We start from the raw sequence: 17,891 nt of genomic DNA on the forward strand, positions 1-17,891 counted from the left end.
AGCAAGGAGAAGCTAGTAGATCTTCCTGCAATAATTATCTGGAAAACAAGCATCAGGACATTTTGAAAAAAAAAATCATTACTGTACCATAGTATTTAACAGCAGGGATTGTGATGAAACAAAATGATAGCTATAAACATCACACATTCAAAACCACCTTTAAAATGTCTGAATATTAACAATGACTATTTTGCAGTATTGGTTTAGCAAAACTATCAACCGCCTATGTTGCTGTACACCGTTTATGGAGTGAATCAAAATTTCACTATTTCAACAATTTTTTTTTATCAAAGTAAGTAAGTAAGTGACTTTTCCAGACAAATGCACAGAAAAAATTGATACACCTTATCGCTGTAATTCTTTCACAGAACTCTTCTGTCTGGAGTCCCAATGATTCTTTTTTTGCACCGAAAGGGATACTAATACACATTTATAAGATGAATGATGCACTACTTTGGGTATATAATTAGATTTGAAGGTAGGTTGGTAGAGATCCTGATGAGTAATAAAATCATACACACACACACACACACCCCATGCTTGGTATTGCTGGTGCACAAAAATATAGCTAATAAAAAGGAAACAAACAAATATAATAAAAAGTTTACATTTTATAAAGACAAATAGGAATAAATATGCATGTAACCTAGCTAGCTATAGTAATATAGAAAGTTTAAATGTTACAAAAAAGTATTAAAACAAGAAAGCCAAAACAACAAAACTGCTACTTCTAATTAAAATTTTATCACTACTTTGGCTCAGACTAACATAATAACAGGGATTTGCAAAGTATGGATAAATATTTTTAAATTTTAAGCAACTCAGTTTTTGTAGTTTTGACTTTCTCGTTTCTATAGTTTTCGTAGCATTAAACTTTCTATATTACTATAGCTAGCTAAATTACGTACATATCAATCCCTCATTGTCTTTATAAAATATAAATTATTTTTATTATACTTGTAATAATTAGCACTTAGCTTTATCTTTACGACATAACTTTTGGATTTCTGATGAGATGGAGTTGCAAATTAGCAATATTAGCCTTTTTTAAAAATTACAATTCAATCAACATCTTCAACTAGAAATCACACAACATGGCTTAAGAAGCATCAAGCTAAGTCCAGAAGAGCAAATTTGTTAGAATGATCTGGAGAGATTGCAAGATGGTAAGAAAGTTATTTATTTTCTGTAAAGATAACATTAGGTTTACAGTACCAAAGCTTATTAACCTCTTTCAGTCAGTGTATCATGCTTAGGAACTGTTTGCATGTGCTTACACATGAAACTGAAACACAAGAAAGTTAACACTGGCACAACTAATTTTTGGATTACCCTGTAATCTTTGCTATATTTAATTTCGAAGAATAACTCATTACACATGTGCTACAACCAGTTTTTATGATAATAGATGAAAATAATAAATTCTTACAAATAAGAAATATTAGAACAAAAATTTTTTTAATTTTTTATTTCTGACCAAGGAAACAAAATATGCACCTTGTTACACATTAATGAGATACAAAGAACTGTTTTAATTCAGAAAAAATGAAATGCCTCATTTATTCTTCTTTTCTGCCAATAAACTGTTATGAAGCTTACAAACTTCAGGCTCAAACAAATCAAACAGTAGGGTCCCATTTTCATCAAACCAGCAGCTTATAGACTTAGAGAGCTTCACATCACGAGTGGATTTTGTTTTGGCATCCGTAAACTCAAGTACCAAGTGATAAGTATCATCAAACCTGTAAAAAATTGTTGAGGTCTACATATTAATTTACACTTTTAGATACTTTTTATTCTGATACTGATAAAAAATTAAATGTAAGACACTCCTCTACATATTTTCTTTATTTTTCAAAGTAAATATTAATAGTCAAGCAAAGTACAATATAATACAAGGCATAAGATTTTCTTGTAAATTACAAGAACCATTCAAAATACGTTCCATACAACCATCAAGTATGAAGAATTAGAATTAACTTGTATACTATGACAACTAGAATTTTAAACATTTCATACTTGTATGTGCTTCTCTGTGTTTAATTTTTTACAGCAACAATATACAACATGTAAATGATTTTATAAACATCTGTACATGAACTAACAAAACCTTTTCCAACAGTAAATAATAATAATAACCTTTTTAAGGAAGAGCTAGCAGTCCAAGTGTTGTCAGGGTCTACCCCAGCTGGATCTTTCATTAAAGCAATCAGAAAAATGCCTTTCTCGAGGAATGTAGTGTACAGAGTCAACACCCCCATCAGTACGAAATATGTATGACAAGTTAAGGAAAAAAACTTCAAAGTGTAAACACGTGTAACTACAAAATTGAAAACATGAAAAGTTTTGGTCATGTTTGTACTACCTACCTAATCTTCAAACAAAAACTAAACACTTTACCTTACTTAACACCTAGTAAAGAAATATCAAACTGAGAATTTCATTTATCATAACAAAAATAATAGCTTACATTATTATAATGTGCATATTTACTGTCATGTATTATTTACATTCTTAACCCAATACATCCAAATCCAATTGTTTTTCTCTTACAAACCCAACTATTGGCAATAGTTGCTCTTTTATCTATAGGTTTTAAGCATACAAGTTCATTATATTCAAATAATGAAACACTAAAAACACATATATATATATATATTTTAACATCTAAGAAAAGTCTAAATAATAATAATAATAATAATAATAATAATCGGTGATGATATCTCTCAAATGCCAGTGTAAAACCTGCGAGTTTATAAAGTCACTAAATTCTATTTTTCGTAAAAAAATTTACCAAAATAAAGTTGAAAAAACATTTCTCAACTAGTTATTTACTGCACAGTAACTAAGTTTATTATATTATGCAAAAGTTGTTAAAACATTTCCTACAGAATCTGTGGCATGTGCAAACAAATTCTGCAATGAATATTCAGTATTACATGAAACTTGAAAAAACATAAAAGCACATTCTCCTCCTTCAAATCATACCAGGATTGTTTGCAACCCACTTTGAGAGGAAAATTCCACTACTTAATTTAATAGAATTATAGAAAAAATAAACTTGTTGTTGTTACACACATTATCTAAAAAAAACATGTTTCATAGCTGAAATTGATACAATAAAAGTTTAATTAATTTTCCACATCAAAAATTTTAAAATCACAAATACTGGATTTGTATTGACTTCAGTGTCTCTAGTCAAAACGTTTTTCACCAAAACAGTGCTAATTGTAATAGCTTCATTACAAGTGTAATTTTAGACTTTAGTTAATAACTGTTCCTTAGAATCAATTGTCATTTAACTGTCAGCTTTGAGATGCAACTGATCTAAAGAAAGCTCTTTTCCCAATCTTTTCAACTTCAAAGGCCAATGTAGCTTCCAGTTCAGCAGAAATTTTCTTAAGAATTCGAACAAAATGATGCAAGCTTAATTTTGTGTTATGTTGCTAGTTAAAAAGTTGTTTGAGAACAATTTCCATCAGAATAAAAAAGGAATGCTTTTTTTAAAGCTTGCTTTTTTCATTCTATAATTGCTTTAAATTATGTTACAGTATGAATGGGAAAAAAAAAATTGTTTTGTGGAACAAGATGAGGTAGGCTTAATTAAATTATTTTGCAAAGCTACAAGTTCATATAAATATAACTTATAATATTTAGATATTTTATTTACAGAAGTTGCATACCTTTTAAAAGTTCATCTAAAGTTTCACACTATTTTGGTCCAATATTTCTTTTTCTCTTGCAATGAAATAAAACAAACCATGCAACAGATACATTGCATTATGCACCTGGGCTTTTAAAAATTAAAAGATTACAAACTAAGGTTTCTATAAGAATTAGGAAATTAGTGAAATTTAGTAATGAACTAATCATTGGGTTCATTTAATCAATTATACTCAATTAATTCATAATTCTCACAAGACTTAGATAATTGGAATAATCAAAAATAGTAATGACTGGAAACACTAATTTCCATTAGTTCACTGTTTTTGTGAGTTATGACACTAAATTTATTATGCTCAATAACCTTGAAATAATTAAAATAATGAGAAGTCATAATGATAATATTTTGTTACTTGGACAGTTGAAATAATTAAATAAAGTAATAATCAGAAAACTAATTTTGATTAGTTGATTGTTTTCATGACATTAACTAAGTTAACTGTAATCACGATCAAATGATTGTTTTACACAACACGAGTCAATGTTATTGACATTTATAGGTAATTGATTACATCAACTGATGACCAAGCTCTAGATTTCATGCGTGCATGGAAATCAACACACAGCTCTGAATAAAACTCAGAAAAGTTCTTTTAGAAATGTGTTTACAGTATGATAAACATACTGTTTTAATGTATAAAAAATATCTGCCACGAGAAAAAAATATGTGGTTGTTAATGCAATGAGTTTGTTAGAAAAAAATCAAGAAAGACTCAAAAATAAATTTATATATCTCTATAAAAATAGTCTAAGATTAGTGACCAATGGCAAGTCAAACTACAGCAATCACATGAAGAAAAATATCTGACTACTAAAACAATTACTAAACTCCAAATATCAGTTACAAGTAGAAAAATATATTAAACAATTAACAGTATTGGTAAGAAGGTTTAGTATATTTGATTTTATTATAATACTTTTATTATAGATTGTTTTGCATTCGTTAGCTTAATATATATATTTAGAACTAGCCAACATCTTCAAATGTAGCCAAACCTCACGAGATGTTACTGGGTTACAGTCAAACATCTCATTTACAGCAAGTGCACTCAACTGATAAAATACCGTAATCTAATCATTATAAAAGCTTAAAAAAAGTATATATAGTTAGCTATACTTATTACCAGGTAGATTTTAAGTTGTGTTCTGAGTAGGTAACTTGCTCTGATCAGAAGTTACTATTAATTAGATGTTAATCAGCAAGTTGTCCAATAAGAAACTACACTAAAATGTCCAGGAAAGATTTTAAATATGATAGAGAAAACAAAAAATCAAATCAACTACATCTAATTATAAGAAAATGTATAATCTTAAAGTGAAATTTTCAACTTTACCCACTTTATTATGCAATACAAAAACAAACTAATTTTTTTTTCAGAGAGACATGTACTATAGATTTAAAACGTAAAAGCAACCAATCCAGTGCTAAAAATACAGCAAAACAAACAAGGGCTTTAAACAAGTTTGAAGCTTCTGTTTTTCTATCACATCACATATTGGAGTTCAAACTCCTAACCTTCAAACACAATGAAAACTTTTCATTAAAATTAGGAAAATGTCTTGAGCAATATTACTAAGTACTAATTAAATTAAAACATAAATGGATAATACATATTCAAGATACATCAAGCAGGGAAAAGTAAAATATTAAAACTACATTATCGAGACATAAAAATCCATAATAAAACTAAGTGTTGGTTCATAAGTAAAAATCTTACATTCAGGTGGTCAAATGAAAGCCAAGGTGAAGCTAAAAATTTTTAAGGTCTCTCAAATATTCTTAAGTAGTGTAAAACTATGATTTCAACATTCAACTCAGCTGATGAATCAATTTCTTGCTAATGGCACAATTAACGACTTAACCTAATTACAAATATTGACTTTTTCCAGACCAAAAGATAATTATCTTCATTTTTAATTATGAAACATACATATTATTAATCAGGTTTTATTTTAATGCCATATTTTCCATATGAGGAAAACAAAAGTATATAAATGAATAGAACACATTAAACAAATGTAAGAGTAAAATATTCATATAACCTGTTTTTAAAAAGGATATGAAAGAACACAGAAAATTAAAATTGGGCGAGACTCAGGAAAAGGGTGGAGATAGTCCCACAGCAGCGCAAACATAGCTGCTCCAACAGCTACTGTACAGATTATTAACCGTCCATCCATTAACCAATGATTCTCCACATATTTGTATTTTTCTGTAAAAACCTGTGAAATAAAGAATGATTTCAACAAACTCAAACTGTATTATTTTTAAAGATCCTTTATTTAATAGCACAGTGCTTAAAATTAGTATATATTAACAACATTTTATACTGTAGAACAGATAATTCAATACTTTAGAATAGTGAAGTTCAAAGTCAAACCAAATACAAAGATTAAACAGTTAAAAACGAAAGTTGATTATTTTATTACTTATATAGTTTAGAGACTAAAGAAAGCACGTATATTAGTTACCTAGCTGTTATTATATTAATTATGATTAATATGTGTCTTATTCCGATATGTCTGATTTATTTGTTGTTACTGTATTTGGTGCATTTACAAGTAATTAAGTGTTATAAAAAGCATATATAATAAAATGTAATAAATTCTGTGAACTTTTATCACATTTACTTCAACAGTAATCTACAACAAAGATACCTTGCATATAAATGAACAAACAAATGTATTGTCCAGTTTTATTAATTTATTTTTTACACTTCTACATCTCATGGTAAATACCAGTACACCAAACAAGTTCTTATTCTAATTTAATGTAATATAAATTAACTAGTAACTTCAGAAGGCATCATGGTGTATTCTATATTCAGCTCCAAACCATTCCATGCAAACTCAACTAGTGAGCCTCATCCTTTCACATTCTTTTGTAATATCAGCATATCAAAAACACTACTAAGAAGGTTGTGATTTTTTACATAAAGGAAAGCATGCAAAATATATTAACTTTGTATTATCCAGTAAAACTTAAAGCACTCTGAATAAAGAAATTTGTTATACAAAGTTTACATTTCAACAGAGTACAACTTTTTATATTTTTCAAGCAATTCTCCAAGTTTACTTCCACAATGCAGCCAAAAACCTGAAATAATCTTTCAAGTCAATTTTCACATTAATTAATCCATGAAGGACAAAAAAATTTATAAGTGAAAGTTTAAAGACGGCTTGACTGAGTAGTGAAAAAAAACTGTATTGTAAATGTATGATGTTTAAACATGGTTTAAGCATGGGCAACTCTGTTTCCCCTGTTCTTGCCAACATATTTATGACCCAGATCAAAACACAAGCCATGCAATCTACACTTGATCATTCCCTATACTGGTACAGATATGTTGAAGACACTTTTGCTAGTTTCACTTCTACTGAACACATACACACTTTTTTAAACACAAACTCCATTCACCCAAACATTAAATTTACCATTGAACACGAAATTAACAAGCAGTTATCTTTTCTTAACCTCAACATTATTAGATCTAACACACAGTTCAAGACCAAAATACACCGAAAAATCACTCACAGGCCTCTACCTCTCCTGGAATTCTGCCCATAAACCCAAACTGACTACATAGATGAAGAGATCAACTCCATAAAACATTTCTTCATTCACACCAACAAATTTCCACTGACCATTGTTGAAAAATTTCTACACAACAACCAGAACAAAAACTTCAAAACTCACAAACAAAACTGACACCAATACATCAAACAACACAACATTACACTGCAATTTACCATTTATCCCCGATAATGGGTCAAAAATAATTAATACTTGGAGAAAACTTGCCATTAAACATAGAATTCCTGTTGACTTCAAATTCACCCTAAAACTGGCCCTATGCTAAAATCATTATTAAATAAAAATTACATAGAATTACACAATACCAATGTAATTTATAAAATAACATGCGATTTTTGTCCAGAATTCTACGTCAGAGGAACAGAAAGAATATTGGAAACCAGATTCACCTAACATAATAAAAACCCTCCCATGTTTACCACCATTGCAACTCAAAAACTACACTGTATCAATACAAAACACTGTAATTTTAAACAAAGAACCAAACATTAATAAATGCAGAATAAAAGAAGCTATCTTAACTGAATAAAACAGCTCCATCCTAAACCAACAGCCTGGGGTTACCAAGATACCTATACTAAACTGTGAAGCAATCTCCAGTCATGTGACCTCTTTGTTACATACTGATCTATATATATATAAACTACTTGTTCCTGAGGATGACATAATACTGTCAAAATGTCATACATTCACAATAAAGTTTTTTCCATTACCCAGTCAAACCATCTCCAAACTTTTGTTTCTAAAAAGTGGGTTCCTTGTCATCAAATTCAAATTTATAAGTGACTTTTTTACATATTCTATAACATACATGTTTTTAGTATTCAAATGTCTAGACAAACTGATTAATGCATGTACATTAGAGGAAGGAAGAGTTTGTGTGAATATAAACTATCCAAACTTAAAGATTTCACTAGCTCTGCAGTTTATTTGTGAGACTTGAAAAAGGTAACATATCAGTATTCAGCCACCGATTACAGTTACTGTAAAACCAGAGAAATACCCATGTCTTAAACAACCAGTGGAAATGGTGATTGGATATTATCCTACAAAATGATAATTATAAGTCAGGTTTCTAATTTAGTGAATTTTCAGTTTTGTTCTATAACTCTTTCCTTTCTGAAAATTAATCTAAATATATGATTATCTACAATTTGCATTTTATCTTATTCTGACACACTGGTTTTTGGATTACAAGTAAAAATTCTGGATGTATCAAGTTAAGGCAGACCCTTCAAAAATTCCACTCATAAATGCAAGTATGAATGAATAAGAGCAAGATTATTTTCTCCATGCATTTCTTCAGCTGATTATAGTTAACTCATTTGTAGAATAAATGCTTTACTTAAAATGGAAAGACAGGCATTTACCACTGAACTGTTACTGCTGTTATGTCGGTATGTGTATTTCAGGGTCGTGTCCCCTATTGTTGTTACCATCCATTACAAACTGCACAGTAAGGCCATGATTCTAAAAAATGCTAATTTCTTTTTACAAAATACCTGAAATTTGTAATATTAATGCTTAATTTATCAATAATTACAAAGTATCTGTAAAAGACGAATATTTTTCTTAGCATCACATTGCAGCCAAGAGTATGTGCAACTATTTCCTGACAGCTATGGATGCCTCTGAACTCACCACCCTCTCATGTTTTCCCTGACTTATGGTTTCTATGTTTGGAATAAGAGGTCAAAATGTTAATTTGTTAAGGATTTTCTGCACATGACACATACCACATTTTCATACACGACATGCAAAGTGACAATGATAACTGATTTGTTTATAGGTCAAAGGTCCAATATTATGAATAGGCCATGCACTACTGGGTAATTGTTGAAACCCCTCTAGCAAATAATGTTTAGTTGTAATAAGTTGAAAATATCTGTAAACCGATGCAAGAATAAGGTCGGCATCTAAAGTCTTACTGAGTTTATTACGACATTGGAAAATGTTATAGTTTGAAACACCTTATAGGACAAGTAATGTTTGTCCCTGCTGAGGAACAAAAAAAATACAAAATTGAAGAGTTTAGAAAAACTAGCTGCTTGGATGAAGGGACTGGTTAACTATATTCTGCAACCAGTATGGAAAATTTAAAGTGCTATATGAATTTCATAACATGTACTAAAATCAGAAGCCACTACTTTATAGCTTAAGTAGCAAGTTAATTGCCTAACTCACTTGACTGACTTGTAGACACAGTCAACTAATAAGCAGAATATATTTTACAAAAAACTGCATACATCTTTGGCCTTGGTTAAGATGTTAAAATAATTTAAATGGACAACCAAATCACACTTATCTAACTCTTGTTAAGTACATTATCTGTTAGGTGTTTTGACATTTGCACATTCATTTATCAAAGCCTGTATCCATGAATCATGATTTTTTTCTTGTCTATGTAACCTTAATTGGAATTGGAGGTCAAAACATCAATTTATTATCAATATTTTGCATATGATGCACACCATAGTTACATACACATCACGACAACAACAAGTAATTTGTGAAACTACATTTGCTCTCTCATCAATGGTAACATTCTTTTTTTGTACATGTAAACAACAGATCCCATTTTGATAAACTATTTAATAACCTGAAACTCACAACATGCTTTCAAAACTGCAATGTCATCAGAGAGGATGGATTCATTGTCAATATCTGCAACACAGCTAATGAGGGTTGGGTAATGGGGAAAAGCTTGCTGACCAAAAGTCATGCGATACGGGTGAAGATGTACTGGGAAAGGGCACCAGAACTAATGATGGTAGTTGTAAAATATTTCAATTCAATCTGCTTGTGAAATGCAAAACTGAGACTATATTTAAAACCTATTTCAGAAGTACATATAATAGATTGGTTTACATCATCATCACAATTTATAGTAAACACATAGTTCACGATTCCCTATTTTGAAAAGCAGATTTAACACAAGTTATTCAATTAAAGGGTCAGCAGGGATGGGCTAAAATCCCCTTCAGCTTTACTCATGAAGTCCATTGAGTGAAACTTCCCGATAACTAGAAACATATATATATATATATACACACACATGCACCACTGGGTATGCCACCAGTGGTCTTGTGAAAACACCCCATCTCTACAGTGAGCGTTGTAGTGCAATCAGTAAATAGTACAGATTTGAGGCAAAACATACCCAATGAGGCAAAACCTGTCACACAATGAGATCCCATTATCAATGGTTGCTGAAAATAAAAACATAAATGAAAGGAAGTGATAAGACTTATCCCAGTCAAAGGCAAACAGACATGCGTAGAATTGCCAAAGGAGGGAGATGATATCCACCAGAGGAAGATACAGCCAGATCATACAGATAATGAGTGATGAAGGTATTGGGAGTAGTCCACATTCCAGCCTGGATGATCTCCTTCAAAAGACGGTGAAGGCAAAGATATGGTGATGTGACAAATATGATGAGAAGAAATGTTGTGGAGACGGCAACCTTCCATGGATAAGTCCAAATGTGCCAGCTTAAGAAGTTGACAAACCTAACTAATTAATGTGACAGGGGATAGAACACGGGAAATGGAAGGGTTCCGAGGAATAAAAAAATCAGGAACATGAAACCCAAAAAGAGGCAGGACGTGCCACATAACACCATAAAGTACAAACCAAACAAATAAGCTGACCAGGATCAGAATGGAAGTACTGGTAGGAGATGGAAGTTAAGGAAATGGATGTGAAAGCTAAACAGCCTTCATGGGCAGCATAGGTTTGAAGGAGGAAGTACTGTTCAGAATATAGTATATAAGAGGAATGATTGAGGAAGTGGGTAACATTACAGGCAGAAATGTTTGATCAATGATGTCCGCAAGCAAGGAGGAGAAGGAAATAGGCCTTGAGGGAGAGATGGTAGATGGAACATAAAGACAAAGGGAGGACAGGAAAGGCATAAAGAACCACGCTGAGATCCCAATCAAGCAATTCAAAGGAATGTTGAGGACACATGACTCAAAAAGAGTTGAAAAAAGGAGGGAAATGATGGAGGAAGACAAAATCAGATGAAACCTGGAGACAACAGAAGGTGTTTGACAAGGCCACCCAATAGTTAGACAAGCCTTTGTCAAACAACCAGGTGAAGAATAGAAAAAGTTGACGAATGGAAGGGTGGAAAGGATGGAAATCATGCTGAAGAGACCAAAGATGGAAGGCATACCATCGCCTGTGGTAAATGGACATGGAAGAAAGTCTGATGGATCAGGAAAGGAAAGATACAACACATGGAGTCAGTCCGTGGGCTGAGAGAATAGTCCTGACAAAAGCCATGCATGAAAACAGAGTGTGGTGACATCTGTATGAACAATATCCAACCGAGGTCCACAGAATAGGGACCGAGACAGAGGTAAGGGTAGGGAAGGTTGTACAAGTAAAGGTCACAGCAGTAGGAATGATGGTTGCACCAGCCAAGATGGAAACACAAGTATAACAAGACAAAGAGTGGTGTGGAAAAAGGATAAAACTTTGGAGAGGAGTCAAATAAGAGGGTAAGCATAGATGTGAAAACCCCTCTGATCTTGAAAGAATACTACCACTCCTAGAGTTAGCAGCTGAGGAACAGGAGACCAAAAGGAAGGAAGTTTGGTGTTCCAGTGGGTGATGAAGGCATACATGAGGTGTTCCCAGCTAAGAACCCAAACATCTAAAGACTTGTGGATCAAAGGACCACTCCATGATAGAATCTTCTTGAGAGGAGATAATTGATCCAGCACCAGATTCAGAGAACCAAAATAGCAAACTAAGACCACAATGTGGTGATTGTGAGCCCAAAATGGAGATCCAGGATCTGAAAACCCAGAGACCTGGAACTGGTACCCCCTGGCACTGAAGATCCACACCCCCAAAGACATAGAACATCTCAAGCTCTAAGAAATGTGAGGTGAAAAGTGTGTGAACTGCTTGCTCTGAAGACGAAGAGAAGGCTGGGCCCGATTGTGGTTTGTTTGTTTGTTTCCATCACCACCCACCACCAACTCTTGGGCTATTCTTTTACCAATGAATAGTGGGATTTACTGTCACATTATAACACCCCCCACAGCTGAAAGGGCAAGCACGTTTGGTGGGACAGGGACTCAAATCCGGGACCCTCAGACTGCGAGTTGAACACCCTAACTACCTGGTCATGATTGTGGTGAGAAAGAAGACCCCCCCCCCAAATGAATGGAGTGTTGAGAGTGGATAAGAACAGACTTCCACACTGTCATCAGGAATCCCACCCATGCTGCATCCTGTAGGAACAAAGTAGTGTGATCTCTGAATCGTGAATGGGAGGAAGCAAGCAGGAGCCATTGATCCATAGAAAGAAGTGTGCAAAGACTCATGGAGTGAATATGTCAGGCAAGAGTTTGTACCCCCAACAAAACACTTAAAGAGCCAAGATTAGTCCGGATGTTAGGGCTCTGAACTGGAAAATTAGAGCACTAAATAACTATAGAAGAAGCAGGCACTGTGGGGAAGAACTCCTACTTGTAGATTATGAGGAAAAAATTAGGTTTCTAGAAGTATAAACATAGGAAAAGGGGCCAAAGCAAAGCTCAGCCCTATGAATGGGAAAGAAACAAACACATCAGTGATGTAACAAAGCAAAAACATTTAAGTTCTACACTGAAGAAAGTTAGGATGATAAGGCACATAGTTAACAATGACAAAAAAAAATTTCAGATACAACAATGAAATATATTACTAGTAGTAATGATATGAATTGTACAACCTATCTAAACCTACCTAGTTAACAAAATACTTATAAATATCGAAAGGACAAACCATCTAATGTGATGTATGCTTTTTTGGGAGGTGGTTAATGAAAGTGTTACAAAACACAGCATTAATTTCTTGACAACCTAATACATAGGTAAGCTCATACTTCATTCATAACATTTCACTATTGAAAATGTTCATTTCATTTATCCATATAATACGTATCCATGTGTACGAGTTTGATATTGATCAATTTTCTTGGGACTACATTTTATCTTGCCTTGACATGGGTGTCACGTAGTATCAGACTACCAGGTAAAGCAATAAATCACTCACATTTTTTTAACATCCAATGATATGGTAGCGTGGAACAAAAGGTCTATTTCCAGGTACAATTTTTATTTTTATTTCATTAATTATGACCTAAATAATTGAACTTGCAGTGTAAATCTACTAATTTGTGTCTGTGGGTTCCAATGGTGTGTGAATATTTTTGTTATTTTCATTATTCAAAAATCACCCAAGCCCTCTAATTGGAACATCATTTTCATCCTCTTTTTAGTTCCTTGTTATAAATTTTGATTTTATTAAAATATGGTTCCTCTATTTTTGAGTATTTTCATTATCATGTTAATTATATAATTTTACAATAAAGTTGAGTGTACATCAAAATAACTAACCTTTTTAACAGCATCATCTAAAGCATTTTTCACAGCAGATCCATCCCATTTGTCAACTTTAATTGGCTTCTCGTCTTCCACCTGAAATTTATTTAGTTACATTTATATATAAACTAAAGAAGCTTAAAGAAACACATACTGGATTTGGCTTGTCAATTACAATGAATACTTTTTTCTGTTCCTTTATCATTACAAACAATTTTCCAAAAACGATTACTGGTATTCTTTGATAGATTGTTTAAGCAGAGTATTCATGATGAGTACACTGGAATGGGAAGCAACTGCCTATTGTAGAACACATGTGTAGAAGATGATGTTTTGAAAGTCTTCCATCTTTAGTCTTCAGGTTGCCGTCCATTCCAGTGTACTCAGCATGATTAGTGGTGTTTGTGTTTACTAACACAATTTAACAACTGAATAATCATTGTTACATGTATTATAACCACTTCAACAAATAGAAAATAATGGTTACATTAATTACAAACAAGTCATATTTAATTCTTCTTAGTCCAAGGAATAAATATACCAATAAAACATAATAAAATATAAAAACTTGACGTGAAGAATGACAAAACAGCCTCATTTTGCTACACTTAATAATTGTGTTTGCAAATGGTTATTTACAGATTAAATAATGTATGTAAATTAGCTAACATTCCCCTTTAAGTGTCAGATTGATTCCAAAGCTACTGTCAAGTAACTTTCCTGCATATAAAAGCAAATTGTGCTGCCCAGACTTGTAAAATGCTTTTAAAACTTGACTGCTGAAGAAAAACATTCATATAGCAAGTTTTTACTGATGTAAATCCAAAAGACAACATTTTGAACAAATGGGTTTTCAAAGTCCTTTACAGAAAGAAGAAAAATGTGCACAGTAGTGCATTTAGTATAACAATGGGCTCTAAAATCATATTCCAACATAACTAAGCAGATCTCTCATTCACAAAGTAAAAGCTATGGTTATGAAAGAGAACTCTCTTTCATAAGACCATTATAACAAGCTAGGTATAATATTTACTCATACCATTAATTAGTAAATAAACAATAAGCAGGGATTTGAAGTTGATAAAGGCTCACAGGCCAAAAGTTCAAAATTTTCCAATCATGCCTCAAAATTAGTGGCTGTTTTCAGAGAAGAATAGCTAAAGAAACTAAAATTACAATCAATATATTCAATCACATACCTGTTGAGTCCTCTCCTGTAGGTTCATTGACAGAAATCATTTTATTGAACCACAGAAATTATAATTTTCCTAAATGAAAATGTATTTCCAATAGGTACTTCCCTCCACACACAAGATTAGCTTTTCTTGTTTTATGCTGCCCTCTGTATGTGAACTTTTTCAGAAACGCATGTCACAAGCCTTCATCATCCCTCTGTTGGAATCCAAAGTTCTAACATGTCTCTCATGCAAATCATCATGCATCACCTCTCCACCAATAGGAGAGCACTACTATGATGTGATGCATGTGACTCCCTCTATGCACCACTACCGAACTGGAGAGTAGCTTCCATTGACATTTTTTTATTTTTTTTACAAATCTCAGTTGTGGGGAAAATGTTGTTGGTTAGTCAACATGGTTTGTCAGAAGAATTTTAATGCAGATTTTCCCTTAGTGATTCTTTGAAAAGGCTAATGCTTTAGTGGATGAGAGTAAGGGTGTAGATTTGGTGTAACTGGATTTTCAGGAAGCGTTTGACAAGGTCTCTTTAGGTGGGAGTATAAGTTAGCTAATTAGAAAGAAGAATGGCTAGATGGAAGAAAGCAAAGGATTGTTATAAATGGGTTCAGTCAAACTGGATTATCGTCACAAGCAGGGTACCGTAGGACTCTATTTTAGGTCTTTTGCTCTTTTTGATTTATATCAATGACATAGATGAAGGAATGGTCAATAAATTTGTGAAATTTGCTGATGATATTAAGGACTTGGGTGTTGCTAACTGTGAAGTGGATGCTGCTGCTTTACAAAAGGATTTAGATCATTTAGGGAGTTGGGCAAATAAATGGCAGATGGGTTTTAATTAAAATAAATGCAAGATAATTTGAATTATAAGTATAATTTGGATGGGAATAACCTTAACAGTATCATGAAAGAAAGGAATCTTGGTGTTATGGCTGATCAGTCTCTTAAGTCATCCAAGCAGTGTGATGTTGCTAGTGGTAGAGCAAATAGGATTTAAGGTTGTATCCACAGAAATATTGAATACAAGTGTAAGAAGGTTATAAGTTCATTGTATAGGTCACTTCTTAGGCTACATTTAGATTATTGTGTTCAGTCTTGGACTTCCTACCTTAGGAAGGGCACTGAATCATTGGAAATGGTTCAGAAGAGGATTACTAGAATGGTGCCTTGAATGGAGGGATTGTCATATGAGAGATGATCTATGAAATTGTTTTCTCTTGAAAAAAAAAAAAGAGATAGAAGAGGATCTGATAGAGGTGTTTAAAATTGTAAAGGAAATTGACAATGTTGATGCATCATCTTTCTTTTCATACTTGACAGCAAGAACAGTAGAACTAGGGGACACAAACAAACATATATTTTGGCAAGGTTTGAGTCATTTTCAGCTAAGAAAGTTTTATTTTTCTTACACTGAAGGTGGCTGGCCTCTGGAATGGATTGCCTTTGGATGTTATGGAGGCAGTAACCTTAACTTTAGGTGAGTTTAAGAAAAAGCTTGATAACTATATGAATGATAAAGACTGGTTTTAAGATTTTATTTACTTGATAATTTTAGTTGAGTTTAGAGGATGGAACAGTCGAGATGGACCAATGGGTCCCGTGTTGACCCTAAACACAGTGTTATCTTGTAAGTTGTACTTTGTAAATTGTGGTCAAAAACGTTATTTAAATTTTAAAAATGGCAGACTTAAAGCTAAATAAGATTGATGCCATTATGCTTGAAACTTTAAACTTAAAGTGATTGAGTAGATCAGCCTATTATATATATAAACACTAAGGCAATAGGCCTGAAACTTGAAAAACTAAAGGCTGTTTAACGTTAATGATACAGTGTGAGTGATAATGATATCTCTGGCAGTGGCTGTGTAAGTATTGTAAGTTGTAACACAGTTACCCTGAGTTAGTGTTAGATATCACCACTACTTTAACCTTATTATCTAAGAAATTTTGTTATATCAAGTACCCGATATATTTAAGTTAATATACTAAATTATTTCTGCCATGAAATCTACAAAGTATACTGAAATGAAACGCATAAAAATACTTACTTTTGAAGATGTACTATCGCCGGTTGAATCCACCTTTTTTGATGCCATGTTAGAAATAATGAAACGTCAGCATTCAGTTCGGAAGTGGGGCGTTGATAAAATTACCCCGTCTTTTATTTTTACATTTATTTATAAAAATAATGGTTAAATAAAAAAATAATAGATGACTGCATTTGTTCAGAATAAAAAAAAATAGCCATTGAATGAAAAAATAACAACCAATTATAAATAATATTAATTACAATCGATGAAAAATTTTGTTTAATTAGATAGTTTGTTAACAAAATTAGAGCCCGTAAACTCTTCACTTTCGTCAGGAATCTTCAAAGGTTTTAATTTGTTATATACTAATCGCTTACTAAAACAAAAACACCTTTTGCTTGCTGTGATAGAAATAAACACACACATATTCCTGAACATCCCTTTTATTAAGATAAAATTCTATCTTACCTGACTGCTGTTATTTTCAGTGTAATTAATTAACGATTGACAAATGATATTTAAAAAAATGTGTCTTTGTGTTCTTGTATAATATGCGATATTTTAAATTGATTAGAACGTTAAATACAGTATAGTTACATAATTTTAGTTTCCTGTTAGATAATTGCAATATTTAACTCATTTGGTTTTGCAAAACTTTTGCTGGATTTGCCAAAAAATGTATTAAATGTTAGTTCATTTCTTTAATTTTCTACTCGGACATGTCATTCTTATTGTACATTGGAGTATCCGGCATGTTACTCAAAACTTAAATATAGGAGAGCTGTAGTGAACACTTCTAATAAAGAAAAATGAACGAAATTACAAGTACTACAAACTCTTCTGCATGATTAAGCTGTACTTGCATGATTACTGGGTCAATGGAACGTTATAAATTTTCAAGGTGTTCATCACTACTACCACTCCATGTGTGATATAAGAGTAATAAGAGTCCTTGTTAAA

General features: G+C 32.2%; 1 protein-coding gene across 1 annotated transcript; it reads right to left on the minus strand.

Annotated features, from left to right (window-relative positions):
• Positions 1-1,439: 1,439 nt before the first annotated feature.
• On the minus strand, positions 1,440-17,044 carry LOC106460176 (probable signal peptidase complex subunit 2). The gene is made up of 5 exons (XM_013919866.2): positions 16,950-17,044; positions 13,717-13,797; positions 5,786-5,946; positions 2,140-2,274; positions 1,440-1,742 (listed from the first exon to the last, which is right to left on the minus strand). Exons 1-5 carry the CDS (start codon positions 16,995-16,997, stop codon positions 1,556-1,558), a joined length of 612 nt encoding a protein of 203 aa, XP_013775320.1. The 5' UTR covers positions 16,998-17,044; the 3' UTR covers positions 1,440-1,555.
• Positions 17,045-17,891: the final 847 nt, after the last annotated feature.

Source organism: Limulus polyphemus, unplaced genomic scaffold (assembly GCF_000517525.1).
Source record: "Limulus polyphemus unplaced genomic scaffold, Limulus_polyphemus-2.1.2 Scaffold32, whole genome shotgun sequence".
In the NCBI taxonomy this organism is placed as follows: Eukaryota; Metazoa; Arthropoda; class Merostomata; order Xiphosura; family Limulidae; genus Limulus; species Limulus polyphemus.

Bases quoted from the DNA above. Each gene is read 5' to 3' on its own strand.
- LOC106460176 (XM_013919866.2), bottom strand. From the start codon at position 16,997: ATGGCATCAAAAAAGGTGGATTCAACCGGCGATAGTACATCTTCAAAA. The intron at 13,798-16,949 runs GTAAGTATTTTT...AATAAATTTCAG, and splicing joins GCGATAGTACATCTTCAAAA to GTGGAAGACGAGAAGCCAAT. The intron at 2,275-5,785 runs ATATCCTTTTTA...AACTTGTCATAC, and splicing joins TTAATTTTCTGTGTTCTTTC to ATATTTCGTACTGATGGGGG.